The sequence below is a fragment of the Acanthisitta chloris genome, unplaced genomic scaffold (genome assembly GCF_000695815.1).
Source record: "Acanthisitta chloris isolate BGI_N310 unplaced genomic scaffold, ASM69581v1 scaffold26598, whole genome shotgun sequence".
Lineage (NCBI taxonomy): Eukaryota > Metazoa > Chordata > Aves > Passeriformes > Acanthisittidae > Acanthisitta > Acanthisitta chloris.
The window spans coordinates 17,195-34,914 of record NW_008687977.1 but is presented as its reverse complement, the minus strand read 5'-3'; the positions used below and the strand labels follow the sequence as shown (position 1 = coordinate 34,914).

Here is a 17,720-nt window from a genome sequence, read left to right as displayed (position 1 = left end):
CAGGAATGACTTTAAATGGCTAAAACATTTGAGCATCTTTTGCTTTTAAATAGCAAAGCCTGTTCTGACTGGGCTAATTTTACTTAGTTTCTTAGTGCTGCTCGAAATAGAAGAGCCATAATTCATTCTGTGATTTTAAAGTAGTAAGACTCAAACATAATGCACGTTGGGGAATGAGTAACAAGCTAAAGGAGATGAAGTATATAAATGAGGTAAATGAAACGCTGAAGTGTCAGTGATGCCTTGTTTCAGTCTTATTTCATTTTCCCTTCTCAGAGGGGAATGCCGGAAAAAACTGGAGGGTGTCAGAAGGGCCTGATCATGGTAATAATGTTGAAGAATCTGCATGTGAGCTATCTGGTATGTTTTACTTGGCAGGAAATGTTGCTTCCCTAAGGTAGCAGATTAAATAAAGTAGGGGCTTGTGAATGGTGATCCTACTGAAAAAAGTGAATTATTAAGGATTGTAATATTTATTTTTTCTTTCTAAAACATACCCAGAGCAGTGCTTGGCAAAGATGCTGATCTGATAACTATGAGTTCAGTAACAGCAGTTAGCATCATCCCAAGGCTAGAATACGAATATTAGGTCGAAAACTTTCAAGCTGAAGGGATTTTTTATTGATATGAGTGAACGTTGGGCAAGGTTCTGTTCTGAACACAGAAAGCTGTATTAAGTAATAACACAAGTATTAAAATCAGGCTCCAAGAGTTGGGAAATGCTGGATGGGAGCGACAGGGTTTTCTTGTTGGCTTGCTGCTTGGAGACTTCAGGGTCCTGTGTATTTTCTGTGGGTTAATCAAAAACTTTGGAAGTGCATTTAAAGTGGGTTATAAGAAAAGAAGGCAGAAAGCCAACTGTGTCCTGGGCTGCATCCAAAGCAGTGTGGGTGGCAGGGCTGGGGAGGGGATCCTGCCCCCTCTGCTCCCACCTGGAGTGCTGCATCCAGCTCTGGGGTCCCAGTACAGGAAGGACATGGACCTGTTGAAGTGAGTCCAGAGGGACACCAAGATGGTTAGAGGGATGGAGCACCTCTCCTATGAGGGAAGGCTGAAAGAATTGGGATTGTTCAGCCTAGAGAAGAGAAGGCTTCAGAGTGACCTAATTGCAGCCTTCCAGTACTTGAAGGGAGTCTACAAGAAAGGTGGGGAGAGACTATTTACAGGGGCCTGGAGTGACAGGACAAGAGGGAATGGCTTCACACTGACAGAGAGTAGGTTGAGATTGGATTTAGATTAGGAGGAAATTCTTCCCTGTGAGGCTGCTGAGGCACTGGCACAAGTTGCCCAGAGAAGCTGTGGCTGCCCCATCCCTGGGGCCAGGTTGGATGTGGCTTTGAGCAACCTGATTTGTGGGAAGTGTCCCTGCCCATGCAGGGGGGTTGGAACTAAATGATCTTTAAGGTGCCTTCCAACCCAGGAGGTTCAGTGTAAACAGTTGAATGGTGAAATATGTGCAGCACAGTGGCCAGCTTTGTGCTAGCAGAAACTGTAGTGCAGAAAGTCATTTTCCCCCTGGGCTGATCCCACAGTATAACCACTTTCTCCTTCTGTTTCATCCCTGGAAATATCAGCTGCTGTACAACCTTTTCATCTTTGCTATGTGTGTGTGTTGGCTCCTAGGACTTATGGCTGTGCCTTTCAGAACTTGCTCAGGTTATGTCACACCACTTCATCCTGCTGAGCCTTTGGCTGTTTATTTCATTTATCTGTCCCTGCTTACTGCCTTTTGGTGTGAATCATGCTGTTATTTGTGTATACTGGGTTGGGTTTTTTTCTGTTATATATATATCCTGTCTCTCTTTAGGAGGCTTCAGACCATTTGGAGACAGCAGGGCTGGCACTCATACTTGAAGCCTTGCTGTATCCATGCTGCTTTCCTAGACAGCACTTCATTTTTTAAATATAATCATTGTCAGCAGTGGGGTTTAGTGGCCTGGTTGGTGAGTTGCTGTGCTGTGGTGTCTGGAAGGAGCCAAGAAGCATTACTAAGTCTTCTCTTGCAGACTCTTCTCACCCAGAAGAGCCCCAGCCCTGCACACAGCTGGTGTTCCTGAAGGTACCTGCTTTGCTGAGCTCTGTGTTTACTTTGGAACAGGTCTGGCACCCTAAGCCTTTCTTTCCTGTCTGTTTTGCCTTCTGATTCTTGAAAAAATGCCATTTGTGTACTTTAGTTCAGGGGCGAGTTCAATGTCACGCTGAAAAAAAGGAAATTTTGAAAGGGAGAAATATATTTCAGTATCTGCCTTATCCAAAGGCTTTCATTCAAGAGCCAAATTCCCTTGGAATGTGAATGGAAACTTCAAGAACTTTGCAGTTTTACCCTGTTTACTGCAACAGCAAACTGCCTTCCTAACTGCTGGGCTGTGTGCTTGGTGCATAAATCATATGAGAGAAAGCAAATAAGATAGCTGGAAAGATTGTTTTCAGTTTTCACTGCTTGTAGCATACTCTTACGCATTTATTTTCTCACTTTAGTGAAAAATTAGTTAAAAACTACATGGTGAAGTTGGAAGAGTATGTTAGAAGGATCTGAAACTATGAACTTACCTGCTTTGGGGGGAGCTGATGTGTTGTTTTTGGAGTGTTTTGTTGCTTAGTGCTTTTCTTTTGCCTATCAAAGTATTTGAAGCTTCAACATACAGTTCAAATGTTTGGTGATGTCAAGTGTTAAGATTATGCTCTCTACTCCATATCCCTGCTCTGTTGTTCCCTTTTACAGGCTGGAAAGTATGATATGGTGTATTAAAATGAATTTTTTTTTATTTTGTAGCATTTGTGTGCCAGGATTCATTTCATCCCTTGTTATCCTTTTGTCTTTAGTCTAGAGCTACCTGGATATGTATAAATAGGGTGTCACACCTCCGTCCTTCCTTGTTGCCAAACTCTGTGCTCGCCCTCACCTTCAGGCATCCTGAGTGTCCTGAAATAGAGCTGTGAAGGCTGGAGACCACATGCAGGAGGCCTGAATTCTGTGTTCTTATCCTTCCTGATTAGGAAGTGATCCCACAAAGCTCTGTGTTTCAGGGGAGATCAGTTCTCTGTGTGCTTTGATTTCTTCCATCTCTCCTCTCCTGAGTTGTTGCAGCAGGTGGGATGGGATGCCTCAGTGATTTTGCTATCATTAACCAGAGTCTTAATCCTATAGTCTAATGAAAACGTGAATGACAGGCTGTGGGAGCTGCCAAGAAGTGCCCCAGACAGGATGTGGGTTTTGAGGTGCCAGAGGTGCAGCAGGAGCTGCATGTGGGGTTTTAAACATGGAATCTCCTCCAGGAAAACAGATCAAGAGCTTGACTTAGAGCTGTTGTGACAAATGGGAGTGCAGATTGAGTTGTACTAAATGCTGCTTGGCCTTTCTCTGCTTCCCAGTCAGGAAAGATCTGGAAATAAAAAGGTCAAGTGTATGCTTTGATTAGGCAATATTTTCCTACCATGAAGGAGAGGATCTTTCCAACTGAAATGTTCTATGGTGGATCAGGAGAGACTTGCTTAGAGGCATCTCTTGAAAACTCTAGTCTCATAGAGTCATAAAATGGTTTGGGTTGGAATGGACCTTACAGATCATCTAGTCCCAACCCCCTGCCATGGGCAGGGACACCTCCCACTAGACCAGATGGCTCAAGGCTTTAGCCAACCTGCCTTTTGGTTTGTTAGCATTTGGCCTGCTTTTCCCTTTCTGCTGCTGTTCCCTGCTCTCCCTCCTCCATCAGGAACATCCTTCATCTCCTCCTCTCTGTGCTGCTGTCCCACCTGCCTCTGAGGGCAAGATTTTCCCTGGCTGCTGCACAACTGTGGCTCCTCATCTCTGTGCTGTAGGTCCTTGCCATGGAGCCAAACAGGCTTCAGGACAAAGGCTCTAGTTGGGAGTTCAGCCATCCATCCAGGAGGCCCCAGCTTGGGATCTGGGCCAGGCAGCACATATGGCATCTCTGCTCCTGGCAGCTCTGAGGCATTGTCCTGTGGGCTGTGCTGTGCTGCTCTGTGTCTCCTGTCCATTTTAGGTTGGTTTGATGTCTCTCTCACTCACAGCCAGGGATGGACCAACCCCTTTGCAAAGAGAGGTCTTTGATCCCTGTCAGCCTGAGGAATTTAGGCCAGATGGGGCTGACTGGTTGAGTGTGACCTTCTTTGTGATCCAGGGAGTCAAAGGCAAGGGTGGTGATGCAGCAGGAGTGTGATGGTTCCCCTATGCAAATGGCATGGGTTTGGGTGAAGGCTTTTGAGGGCAGTTCCAGGAACTCTGGGTGGCTCCTTTCCAGAACATTCCCGTTATTGTGGTGAGGTCAGTACGAGCAGTGTCCTGTCAATAAAAGGTCCTATTTGGAAGCTTCTTCCTTCCCACCCTCATCCCCTCTGGCATAATTTGTTTATAAAGGTCAAGCTTAAGGACTGGACTTGGTTATTCTTAACCAAATATTTGGTATGTGGATTTATGCTCTGAGGGTTTGTTAGTGGAAACAGAGGCAGGAGGAAAAAGGCTGAAGAGGATTCCTGGGCTGTGAGTTCACACAGGATTTTGCAGGATACCTTGTGCCTCTTGCCAGGTCTGTGCTCTTTTCTACTTCATCTGGGGAATCTGGAGAGTTTAGGGCATTTCTTCAGTTTTATAGATTTTTTTTTTTTTATTTTTTTTATTATGGTGTTTTGGTACCAGGGCTAACTGGGGACACCAACTGAGCAGATAGGAAGTAAACTGTACTTTATGACATGTGCTGTGGCACAGTGTGGGCTGGCAGCAGGGCCGGAGGGGTGTGCCCGGGGTGGGTGCTGGAAGCAAACACTTGGGGTGCTGTGTCCTTCCCACTGTGCTGAGATGACATCGTGGTATGGTGAAGTCAGTACAAGTGTCTTCTCTGGCAAACAGCTGTTTCTGAGCTCACTGTTCCATGGGTTGTGTTCTGGCCTGTGTTCTTCTCCTGTAGAAGCGCAGTGAGGGTCAGACCCACTGTTTATGGAGTGCTGTGCTACTGCCAGAACTGTTATCTCCTCCTTACAGGCTTCATAAGCCAAGTGACTTAGATTTGCTCTCTAGTAGTGTCTGTATTGAGTGTAGGAGCATGGGGAAAGCAAACTACAGGAAATCAAACTGCAGTGGTGTCTTATCCTACCAGGAATACAGGATGTGCAAAGGATAAATGCCCAGTGCTGGAGTGTGCTCCTTATACCTTAAGTAAAGCTTAATCCATTTCAAGCCTGGATTAATGCCTCTCTATCCTGATGGTACAAAATTATCAGAAGGCTGTTTTTTACTCTGTTAGGTCATGTCTTGAAACACCCTGATCCCAGACACCAGTGTCTGGTCAGCAGTTGCTCTGTTTGATTTGGAGATGTCAACACATTGTCAGCCTTGCTCTAATATACTGGTTTTATATTTATCTTTTCCCACCTATCAAGGGAAAAAGTGTAAAACTGTACAACAGGGAGACCAGTGCTATATTTCCTTGGGTTCTGGGGGCATATCCAGTGTGAGGTATGTCTGTGTGGGAAGAATAGAACCCTCAAATTTTTAGTCAAGACTATTAAGAATTGACAACTCTCGTCTTTCTTTAGCAGGAAACTGAAGGGGATGAAAGATTGATTAAAAAATAGAAATATTGACATCATTTTGAAACAGCTGTTGTGCTATTAAAACCTCTTTGTAGATGGATATAGACATTTTTATTCTTAGAACTCGGTGCTACAAAATGCAGAGCTAAAATAATAGCTACATAATGCTATAAAACTCCTTTATTTGTGACACAGCAGCTGTGTTTGTGGCAACAAATATCCTATTGTCACATCAAATCCAGTGAAAAATCCACAGGATAAAATGCCCTCCGTGCAGAGAGGAGCAGGCAGAATCAAAATCCTTTTGGGCACTGGAACAGTTCTCCAGGACAGTGGTCACAGCCTGACAGAGCCCAAGGAGCATTTGGACAATGCTCTCAGGCACATGGTGGAATTGTTGGGGTGTCCTGTGCAGGGCCTGGAGTTGGACTTGATGATCTTTGTGGGTCCTTTCCAACTCTAAATACTCTGTGAAACACAAAACCCCAGAGCAGAGTTCAGCAATCCTCCTGCCGTGATGTAAACGTGTAAGTTTTCTTCTGGATGAAACTTCTAAGCAGTTCTCCTTAAAAGGTATTAGGATCTGCTTGACTATCATAAGCCTAATTCGGTATTTGTCTTCCTCACAATCCCCTGGTGAAACAGTAGGATTATGTAAATAGCAAAAAGGACAGTGCCTGAAGGGACCTGCAAGGAAGATGGAGAGAGACTACCTAGAGTGCCAGGACAAGGGGGAATGGCTTCACACTGACAGAGATCTAACTATTTGGAAGAAATTCTTTCCTGTAAGGGTGGTGAGGCACTGGAACAGGTTGCCCAGAGAAGCTGTGGATGATCCATTCCTGGAAGTGTTCAAGGTCAGGCTGGATGGAGTTCTGAGCAACCTGATCCAGTGGGAGGTGTCCCTGCCCAGGACAGGGGATTGGAACTAGATGATCTCTAAGGTCCCTTCCAGCCCAAACCATTCTGTGATTCTATATGTACTTCTGTGTAATTTTCCAAAACCAACCCCAAACCAACTTGAACTAACACATGTGGGGCTGAGCTGCTGCTATTCATGGCTCTCCTCCATGAGGTTCTCCTGAAGTGCCTCAACCCACTCCCAGGTAGGGCATGAATCCTAGGACAAACTGTGCTTTATCTTCCTGACTTCCCTGCACCAGCTGCAGAGCACTCAGGGCTGCCCTGAGATGTCTTTCTGCAGCATTAAAAGTCTGATTCCAGTGCATTCAGGTTCTTTGGGGTCAGCATAACAGCTACTGAGGAGAACAGCCCGTCTTCTTTCCTCTTTCTTCACAGTTTTTCAATGCCCAGTGACCACTTTGCCCTAACCTCTAAGTACTTTATCTACATGGGTCAAGTATTTACAGCTGCCTAAGAAAATTCCCTCTAGAATTTGAGCACCCGAACACAGGGAGCTCTGCAGTGAACAGCTGGTGGCACAGAGGTGCTTGGAAGTAAAACACACTGAAAGACTAATGGTTGCTCAATGCCCTTGTGTTGGGGAAAGGTTTTCTGTTGTTGGGCATTGGTTGTTGCTTTAGAATGTCCAACTAACAAAAAAAAAGCAACAGTAGTTTTCCATTTAAAATGCAGCAAATCCATTATTTTGATGTGATTATTTCTAGAAACTTTGTTGAGCAGCTTTAAAATTCGAAGATATTTGATGGTTATATTTATCCTTGAAACAACTTATCTGGATTTGTATTAGGGGTTTTATCCATTTACTTTTTCATTTTTTCCTAGTCTTTTCGTAGCACCTAGAATTTCTAGGGTGTTTCTAGTCATTATTCTAGGGTGTGAAATTGTCCCAGGGTTGTGACGTGCAGCTGTGGGAGCTGCCTGGTCATCCTTTTGCCTTCCCCTTTTACTTTCTATGCTGTGCTGCCTTTTCCCTCCCCCAGGATGGGCTCAAGTGTGCCAGAGGTAGATTTTCCTTATTCGCGGACAAGCACAGCTGGGTGAGCTGCCCAGAGCTGCCTGGAGCCTGCAGCGTTCTGTGCTATGATTCACCCTTTGTTTTGCCAACTTGATGTTGTGTTTTTAGGAAGTGGGTAGCACATCCTTGGCTATCCTGGGATAGCTTCATAATCAAGTTTTTAATGGAGTTTGTTGCATCTAAAGAGCAGTGCCTTTCCTGTGAAGTCTGCAGCATCCAGGAATTTGGAGATGGAGAGTGGGAAGGGGGAATGTTTTTTACTTTTGGCTTTTCTAAGTGAGTAATGACTTGCCATGCTGTGTTCCAGTACATGTTACCATGGCGATGACTGCAGGGACTACAACATCCTTTCCCATGAGTAACCACACCCGGGAGAGAGTGACGGTGGCCAAACTTACACTGGAGAACTTCTACAGCAACTTAATTATACAGCACGAGGAGAGGGAGACCAGGTACCTGCTCTGCTCCCTATCACCCCTCTGCAACTTTTCTTGGCTGGCTTTTGGTGGTGTCTGTTCAAGGACACTTGGATCCCGATGGGTGGAACAACTCTGGAATGTTTTTCTGTAGCAAGGAGTGAGTCCCTTGAGGGCACATGCTTTCAGGAGACCTGTGGGTGTCACCTGCTGCTGCACCAGTCAATGAGTGATCAAGGTCCTCCACTTTTGATGTTCTCATACAATTTACCTCCTCACCAGCTGCTTTGCAGAAACTGCTCTGTGCAGGGTCTTGTTCTGCAGCATGTGTGAGGTTTCTCTTGTATGGGGTTGGTGACCTCAGATCCCTCCATGTGTGCCCCAGGGAATCTACTCTGCAGAGCTGCCAGGGGTGGTCGCTTGGGTTTCTGTAAGGCAGTGGCTTGTGGTGTCTGTTCCTGCTCTGCAGCACGGAGCTCACGCCAAGACTCCCAAATCCTGCAGAAGAGAGTGGGTAGGAGATAGGGAACAGCACTAATGGGTATTTGACAGGGTGATGGGGTGAGGAAAGGAGCCAGAGAGCTGGAGTGGAAATCAAGAGCACAGGGTTGGTGATGGAGGGTTTGAGAAGCTCTTGGGTGGGCAGAAAAAGAATTTTGGGGATAATGTGATACCCACCTCTAAATTCTTCTTGGGTGGTGTTGACTAGAACTGCCTGTGTGGGAATATGTTTGGTCATCACCACTTCAGCTTCTCTCAGTCCTGTCTCTGATGTGGTGAAGTGCCACTTGAATTAAGTGTCAGAGCACCAAGTGTTTGATTATAATGAGTGTTGTGTTTCAGGTTGTCATTAGTGTGTGAAATTACCATTCCCCTGGCAATATGGTTTTAATTGAGGGGTTTTCAGTCAAGCAACAGGGTTTCTCTCCTCAGCATATTTAGTCATTATTCCATATAATGGAATTGCTTCTAGTTAGGAGAATACACTGTCTACTGAGGGCCTTGAATTTAGGGGATCCTGCTCTACTTCCCCAAGTGCAGAAAGACACCAGCAGCCTGGCTCTCAGCCTTCAAATCCTTGGCTGCTGCTAGCTTTTGGAAAGATGCACCCTGACAGCTGTAAAGAAGCATTCTGAGAGTGATAAAAGAGGGCTCCAGTGGCCACACTGCCATATGCTGACCCCCTGGCAGCTCTGGGATACTCCCAGGCTTCACTCAGAGCCTCCCAACCTGGTGTGGCACCAGCTGGAGGAGCCTTGGGACCTGGGCAGGACACTGGGAGGAGAGGATGGTGCATCCAGGAGGGTAGAGTTAGTTGGCATCAAAGTAAGGGGAGCAGGAGCAGATGAGTGACCAGGGGGAGGGCAGCCAGACTGGGACTGGGGTGAAAGCTGGAGCTGGCTGAGGTGTTCGTCGGTGGTAGAGCTGAGATAGAAATGGTGAAAAACCCCATGGTTATTCTGGTTTGTAATCCTAATTGATAAAAACAGCATTACCTCAACAAAATGTATGAATAAATGGAAGTAATTAGAGTTATTCTATGCTTAATGCCTAATTCTGTAAATCCATAAATATGTGCTTAAATTTTCTTACACATTTTCAACAGCTTTGGTCACAAATGAGTAACTGGGTGGAGAGGGTTGCAAGCCTTCAGATTTCCATTTGAGGCAACTTGTTTAGTATTTGGAATATGTGAAGCCAAGGTGTTGTTTGGCTGCGGTGTTATGTTTTTTTTAATAAGTAATAAAGAAAGCAATCCCCTGTTTCTCCCCTTGACAGGCAGAAAAAGCTGGAGGTGGCTATGGAAGAGGAAGGCCTTGCAGATGAGGAGGTAAATAGTGTTTGAGTAACCTTACAATCTGCTTTGCTTTTGTCACACTGCTTCAGATTGGCAGTTGAGAAGCTTACAGAAACATCAGTGAGCATGACAGCAAGTTTTATTTCTGTAAATCACAGAATCATAGTATGTTAAGGGATTGGAATGGACCTTAAAGATCATTCAGCCCCAACCCCCTGCCCTGGGCAGGGACACCTCCCACCAGAGCAGGTTGCTCAAGGCTTTATCCAGCCTGGAATGAAACACTGCCAGGGTTGGGGCAGTCACAGCCTCCCTGGGCAACCTGTGCCAGTGTCTCACCACCCTCAGAAAGAATTTCTTCCTAATATTTAATCTAATTTCCCCCTCTTTCAATTTATACCCATTGCTCCTTGTCCTGTCACTAAATGAATGTTGCCCTGTAAAAACTTGTTAGGAAAGGTGTGAATATCCTTGAAAGATATTTGCAATAGCTTTTCATGCCACCCACAAGTGGTTACGAGACATGGCCACCAGCAAGTCTGTGACATGCTTTTCCAAGACTAAAATTATTTGCTATCATATTTGGCAAGAAAACAAAGGTGGGATGTGCCTAGAAGTGGATAGAAAGCAAAATGCTGAATCATTTTTTCTTGATTTAAAGAATAAACCGGGCACGCCTTGACTTTGTTGGGATACAGATGAGGAGGGATCTCTGGTTGCTATCTCAGAGCTTTGGTCAGTAAGTTGTGTTTCTGAGGTCCATCGCACCACGGCTGCCTCCAGCACAGGCAGGGAAATAAGGAGCAACGGCCTCAGTCCCTTCCAGCCCGAGCCTGGGCAGTGTGGAAGCTGTCGTGGGTGTGTAATGCCATCTCGTGGCTTCAAGGGCTGTTGTCATCCCAGCGCAGAACGTGGCAGGGCCTGATCCATCGACCTCCTCAGCAGTCTCTGAGGTCTTCTGGGCATCTTTGGGAGCACAGCTCGGCGTTTGCCTTGAGTCAGGGCGAATCCCGTTGACATTTTTATAAAACTAAATATATGACAGAATTGGGACAGGTTTTTCTGTCAAGTATGAGTGTTTGCCTGCCATAAACCAAATGGATTTTGCTGTAAGCTGGACCTCTGCTGCCTGGTAGGCTCCTTGTTGTGTGCCATCACTCTTCTTGATGGGGTGCAAGTTTCAGCTTTTATTGCTCCTTCACACTGCCCAAAAGAAAGAGCCCTTGCCTCACCTAGTGACTTTGGGCTTTGGTCTGACACAGTTTGTTTGAACCAATGTGACTTTTAAAAAATTTTCTTTCTTCATTATCTTTTGTTACTTTTTTAATATCTAAGTAATAAAAATTAGAAATCACCCCCTCTCACCCCCCAAAAAATTGAAACTGTGCTTTAGGCCTCTATATAAAAGACCAATAATTGTGAATCATACATTGAGAAAATCAGCAAGACTTCTTCTTTCCCACTGGGATTCCAGAGAAGTACTTTCTAGGATGCATATCTTGACTGTCTCCTGTCCAGCGGCTCACAAATTTGTGTGTCTTTTCTCCTCAGAAAAAGCTTCGCAGGTCCCAACATGCTCGCAAGGAAACAGAGTTTCTGCGGCTCAAGAGGACTCGGCTTGGCCTGGATGACTTTGAGTCTTTGAAAGTGATAGGAAGAGGAGCATTTGGGGAGGTTTGTGTCATTCTTGCTTGAATTAAAATGGGATTGACCATTAAAATGAAACATTTTAATTACAGAATAAAAAGTTCCAGTTGGGGAGTTTTATTGCGGAAGAACAGCAGTTTGCAGAGTTCTCCAAGTGTGATGAGTCTAGTAACTAATTGTGTGCATCAGTTTCTCAAGGCACCTGGAAAGGCCCTTGGTCACACATGGCTTCCCAAATGGATGTTGCCCATGTGGCCCCCTGAAATGAAGGCTTTGCAGCTGCACAACTCCTCTTCATAAATGTCCTTCCTGCCCTGTGTCACATCAGCTGTTACCCTCCTGAATTTTAGCCTGCACAGTCCCAAGCTACCTGGAATTCCCTGTGCCTGCTTACTTTTCCCAAACCAAGAACTGTTGGACACGGTGTAGAATAATTATTTTTTTTCAACATGTTTTTAAATATTTAACCACAGAACTTGCAGTGGGTTCCATGCTGAGATGTAGTTTGTGCTGCAGAGGAGACTGATGGGGTTATGTCTCTGTCGCAGGTACGCCTCGTTCAGAAGAAGGATACAGGTCACATTTATGCAATGAAGATCCTAAGGAAAGCAGATATGCTGGAGAAAGAACAGGTTTGTGCTTATAAATCCCCTAGATTTCAAACTCATTCTATCTAGAAAGTTACCTAAGTTCTGTGTGTAAGATACTTGGTCATATTTTCCATCTTTGAAACCCCCATAATGGTCTGGCAAGCTCAGAGTGTCTATGGAGTTGCCACCACAGCACAAAACAAGAAGCAGAAGTTAGGAAATAAGGTCATGTAACAGCATTTAAAAATATTTTATTTACAGCCAGTTTGGAAAAGTGACAGAGATTTTAGTTTTCTCCCCTTGTCAACATGGACCTTACAGTACTTAATCTGTAAAACTTCACTGCAAGGAAAATGCTCCTTGAAAAATAATCATGTGACAAAGTGAAAACTGAGGTATTTGATGTTTGCTTTCAAAGATAACCAGCAGATATTGCATTGTTCGTTGGCTTTGTTTTCCTTTGTTTTGCTTTTTAGTTTAGTTGTCTTGTCGTTTTTTTGAGGGAGTTTTTTTTCTTTGATTTTTGTTAGATTTTTGCTTTTACTTTTTAGCTAACAATTCCCTGCAAATCCCTGTGAGGACACAGCAAGTACTGTAGTACCACAAAGCAATCCAGAGTGGATATCTCAAGTGAAAGGGCAGATAAAAGACGAGTTTTTTTAATTAGTCCAGACCTTACCCAATGCCTTGTGTATTTCCCTGCAGTGGTACTTCATTGTTCTTCTTCCTGTCACAGACTTTGTCTCCTGCAGCCCTCGCCCTGAATATGGGGAACCAGAGGAGCAGCATGTTGCGCACTGCATCCAGGATATGTGTGGTCCTGTCCCCATTTCATCATCTGATGTGGCAAGGAGTCTGAGCTCACACTCTCCATTTAGTTTGGGACTGTAATCTTCCCTGGAGAGTGTTTATCTGCTGTAATTTTCATCACTTGGCTTGTTCCATGCAGAGCAACACAGGGGACACACAAAAAAAATCTCAATTTTCTTGTATTTTTTTCCCCAAGCCTGGTAGCACTAGGAGATATCCTGGTGATTTTGCTAAGCAAGGTTTTCATATTGTATTTTATAGCTACATGGAGGAGTAGAGGATGGAAAGAAATATTTTCTAATGAGGGTAAAGCCAGATAAATCCAAGTGGGACTGTCTACTACAGAGAGAGAACATTGCCCTGTGAAACCCTGTGGAAAGAACAGACATGTAAATTAAAATTGGGGAAAAGATGCAGAAGTCTGTTTGCTGCTTGACTTAGAGCTGTCAAGAAGTATTTTTGCCATGCATATGACTTTGATTTTCCTCCGTGGTGAGGGTACATTGTGGCGAAACATAGACCCATCCTCTAGTTCCCATTATTCTTAGTTTCCAGGGAATTCATGGGGTAACAGCTCTATGTATATTTTTCAAAGCCTCAACTGGGACTGGAATAACCTGCGTAAGGTCATTTGTATGTTCCCAAACTCACTTGCCCAGGACCAATACCAGCAGCAGTGGTGGCCATAGCAGTTCTGGGCAAGCTTCATGCACATCACTTAGAGAATCAGAGTGGTTGAGCTGGAAGGGACCTTAAAGATCATCTGGTTCCAAGCCCCCTTGGACACCTTCCACCAGACCAGGTTGCTCCAAACCTCATCCAACTTGGCCTTGAACAGCAGGCATGTGGCAGCCACAGCTTCTCTGGTTAACTTATGCCAGTGCCTCACCACCCTCACAAGGGAAGAATTTCACAGTAAAGAATAGCTCCATTTTCTCTTAGCTCCCTTAAATAGCCCAAAACCTTCACCATTTTTGCAGTGATTTAATACCACCCACCGAGCTCATTGCTGCCTGTGAGATATCTGTACAGAAGTAGCCATTGGCTCTTTGGGTTTTGTATGAACGTGTGAGAAATCTGTTAACTTCTGACAGTGTTCACAGAGTCACAGAATGAGTCAGGTTGGAAGGGACCACAGTGGGACATCTGGTCCCACCTCCCTGCTCAAGCAGGATCATCCCAGAGCACAAAATCGTAATATACTTAACCTTTTAGCTCTTGGCTCTTGAATTCAAGACCAGCTCTGGCTTTTTCCAATCATTTTGTCTGTATTTGCACCTGGAGTTGCACACTAATTTTTTTTGTCTGAGCTTTGCACTAGAGAACTTCCATCTAAAGCTCTGTAGTTTGTTTATTTATCATATTTCATTTTTGGGTATAGTAAAAAAAGAGAATTGTACTTTCCAACCAGCTTTGACAGGTTTTCTAACAAACCAAACAGCTTAAGAAGCTGTGCTTTGTGTTCCTAGGTTTCTTCTGCCATGTTGTGTGAATTGTTCTTTTCAACACTGAGCTGAGTCCTGGAGGTTTCTGTTGGGTAATTTGTGAGGACTTTGTAGGATTTAGTAAAAAAGTCATGAAAAATGAGTATGAAAAGCACATGAAAATGAGTTTTTTGCTAAAGGTCAGGATAATATATTGTAGACTAGGAATATAATATGGTGTTCCTTATTGAAATATTTAAGTTCTCCTTTAATAGTAGTCATTTTAAACCAATTTCAGGTGGCTCATATCCGAGCAGAGAGAGATATTTTGGTGGAAGCAGATGGAGCCTGGGTAGTGAAAATGTTTTACAGCTTTCAGGATAAAAGGAATCTTTACCTGATCATGGAGTTCTTACCTGGAGGTAAGCTGGGTGCTGTGGCACTGGGTGATGCAAGTACTTCTTCCTTAACTGTTGTTGTGAACTTCATAAAATGTTAGAAACAAACATGCTGAATAATTTGTTATCAGAAAAATGCGAAGACTTTTTATTAAGTGAAGTTCCACTAATGTGGCCATTCCTGATTTTTAGGGAAAGGTGTTAAATAGAATTGAATTAAACAGTTTTTCTAATCCCAATTTTTGCTTTTTACTGCTGATGCAATTAACAGTAAAAACAAACAAACAAAAATCCATTGTTCAAACAGTTCAGTTGTTCAAGAGATGTAATGTGTGTTAAAATTCACTATATTTTCCTGGGCTATCCAATTAAAATTCCTATTTAGGATTTTCAGCAGTTTTACATCCAGTTTACTAGAGAAGTAAGTTGGGTTTGTAGGTCCTTGCAGTAATAGTTTCATAATTAGTAGCTATAAGGCCAGTAATGAGGTTAAATTTGGATTCTGGTGGGGGTTCTTACAGTCTTGTGGTCCACATTAGTCTGGTGATTAAAATGTCCTGATTTCTAAGCTGTGTTTTGTTCTCCTTGCTTAGGTGACATGATGACCTTACTGATGAAGAAAGATACCTTGTCAGAGGAGGAGACACAGTTCTACATTTCAGAAACAGTGTTGGCCATAGATGCCATTCACCAGCTGGGATTTATTCACAGGGATATTAAACCAGATAACCTTCTGCTGGATGCTAAGGCATGTACTGTGCACATGAACTGCCTGCACTTACCAGATCTCAGTCTGCAGATAGGGATACTGCTCAGTGGGAACCAGTAGTGTCACACCAGTGACTTAAACTAGGAGTAAAGGCAGAGAATGGCCACTGTATTAGGAAGAAGTTTTTTCCTGTGAGAGTGGTGAGACCCTGGCACAGCTTGCTTAGAGAAGTTGTGGCTGCTCCATCCCTGGGAGTGTTCAAAGCCAGGTTGGATAGAGCCTTGAGCAACCTGCTCTGGTGGGAAGTGTCCCTGCCCAGGGCAGAAGGGGCTGGGACTGGATGATCTTTATGGTCCGTTCCAACCCCTTAGCATTCTGTGATCTTGAAGTAACTCTGGAACATCCAGACAAGGCTAAATAATCCGTTCAATTCCTACAGTTCCCATTTGTTTCATTCCCCCCTCACCAGTGGAGTCCCTGATTGGCCATAGCAAGCCATGAAATGTGCCCAGTAAGCACCACAGAATCATGGAATTGTTTAAGTTGGAAAAGACCTCTGAGATCACTGGGGCTGACCATTACCATAACTTCCACGGGTCTGTCAGGTTTGATAGGTTCTATCTAGCATTGATGTTTGAGACCTGATTAAAGCCAAGGTTACTATCAAAACAAATCAAAGGGATGTTGTCCTGGAGGCTTTTTCAGTTGCAGTGGTATCCAGTGCACAAGAAAACCTGGCAAAGCAGTTGCCCTTAGCTGTTGGGAAATGGTAGATATAGCCATTGCTGTGAGGCACTGATCTGTTTGAGACAAAATATGCTCTTCCAGTACACCAAGATCAGTCATTGTTTGGCTGCTTGTCCTGCTCAGGTTGTCCTGTGTAAGTCCATTATGGCCTGAGAAGATGTGCAGTTGTTAAAACTCTTTTTTTTTCCAAGCACTGCTTTTCTAAGTAATGATTTCTTATTCTCTGATTGGTTTGGGTTTTTTAGGGTCATGTCAAGCTCTCTGATTTTGGGCTCTGCACGGGTTTAAAGAAAGCTCACAGAACAGAGTTCTACAGGAACCTTACACACAACCCCCCAAGTGACTTCTGTGAGTATGAGCTGAACCTGTCCTAGTTAAACACTGAAGTAGTTTTGAGCTGCAGCTATGCCACGTTCCAATGTGCTCCTGCTGAGACAGGCAAGATGGGGCAAGCTGATTGCATTTCATTGGAAAACTGGAAATGCTTGTTCCCTGGGACATGGAATTGAACAGGAAAGAAAAGAATGTTTCTACAGTGCTCATGTGTGTTTGCAGAGTCATACATAGATGTGAATACACATCATGTGATGTATCTCTATTCTGATGTGTTTGTCATAATGTTAGTGAAGTTACAGAAATGCTGTTTGAGGAGGGACATGGATTTCATGTGCCAGCAGGCTGCAGCCAGGGACAACCTCGTGAAGCCTTTCATGGGAGCTCAAGTTGTTCAGCATGAGTTGAACACTAATTCACATCTAGAATTGCTGCTCATGGGACCTGGTTGAACAGTAGTTATTCTCATGTTCCCACTTTGAATTACAATCGAGTATTTGTTGCTAGACCAAAGGATTTTAAACACACAAAATAGTCATTCTTTAAAAAACAGAGCATTATATTTTCTTTCTTCAGTCTCACAAATGCATCTAATATCTATTTGGTAAATTAGCATTTCAGAATATGAACTCCAAGAGGAAAGCAGAAACATGGAAGAAGAACAGGAGACAGCTGGTGAGTTAATTAAATAATGTGTCTTGGCATTTTTTTGCTTTTAAATTATTGGCTGGAAATTTTAAGTAAAAAGTCAGCATTAATGCACCTCAAAGGCCTCAGCCATTACAGATGTTGCTCTCTGCAAGCTCTCAAAATTGCAAATAACTCAAAAGGAGGTGAGGAACAGTCCAACAGAGAGAATAAAAGGCCGAAAGTACAACTTGCATCCACACTGCTGCAAAAGGAGCCACGTTTTTTGCTTTCCATTGGTTCAACACTAAATGAAACTTAAAGTGAAGTATTTTTTTCTGGTCAGACAAATGAAAGTAAAAGATTTTTGTGGAAAAACTGGTCTTGGTGGATTTTTTTGGTCTTGTGGAATTTTTTGTTGGGTTTTGTGGTTGGTTTTTTCCCTCCTCTCCCTTCTGCCCAAGCAGAGCTTTTCATCAGTAAAGAGAAATTCCCAGATAGCTCAAGGTTTAGTCATTTGGCAGAACCATCAAGGCTGCACATGTGCAAGGTTAAAAGGATGGAGCTTGGGTCCAGTAAGAGCTCAAATGAGTTCTGTGATAAAGACAAAGCAATACCTGGAGTGTCACACATGGGAATCTACCTACCACTGATTATCCCTTGGAAAACAAAGTCCACAGCAACAGAACTTCTTGGGTATTTTAGTAGTGCAGGTACCTGAAACCTTAGCTG

At 43.8% G+C, this 17,720-nt stretch overlaps 1 protein-coding gene across 1 annotated transcript in view; it reads left to right on the top strand.

Annotated features, from left to right (window-relative positions):
• Window positions 1-306: 306 nt before the first annotated feature.
• STK38L (serine/threonine kinase 38 like) overlaps window positions 307-17,720 on the top strand; it is a 23,321-nt gene continuing 5,907 nt past the window's right edge. The window contains exons 1-9 of the mRNA XM_009080853.1: window positions 307-397; window positions 7,797-7,941; window positions 9,685-9,736; window positions 11,255-11,377; window positions 11,899-11,982; window positions 14,473-14,596; window positions 15,166-15,320; window positions 16,274-16,376; window positions 16,975-17,036. Coding sequence (XP_009079101.1) covers window positions 7,808-7,941; window positions 9,685-9,736; window positions 11,255-11,377; window positions 11,899-11,982; window positions 14,473-14,596; window positions 15,166-15,320; window positions 16,274-16,376; window positions 16,975-17,036 — 837 coding nt within the window. The 5' untranslated portion in view covers window positions 307-397; window positions 7,797-7,807. The remainder of the gene's footprint in view (window positions 398-7,796; window positions 7,942-9,684; window positions 9,737-11,254; window positions 11,378-11,898; window positions 11,983-14,472; window positions 14,597-15,165; window positions 15,321-16,273; window positions 16,377-16,974; window positions 17,037-17,720) is intronic.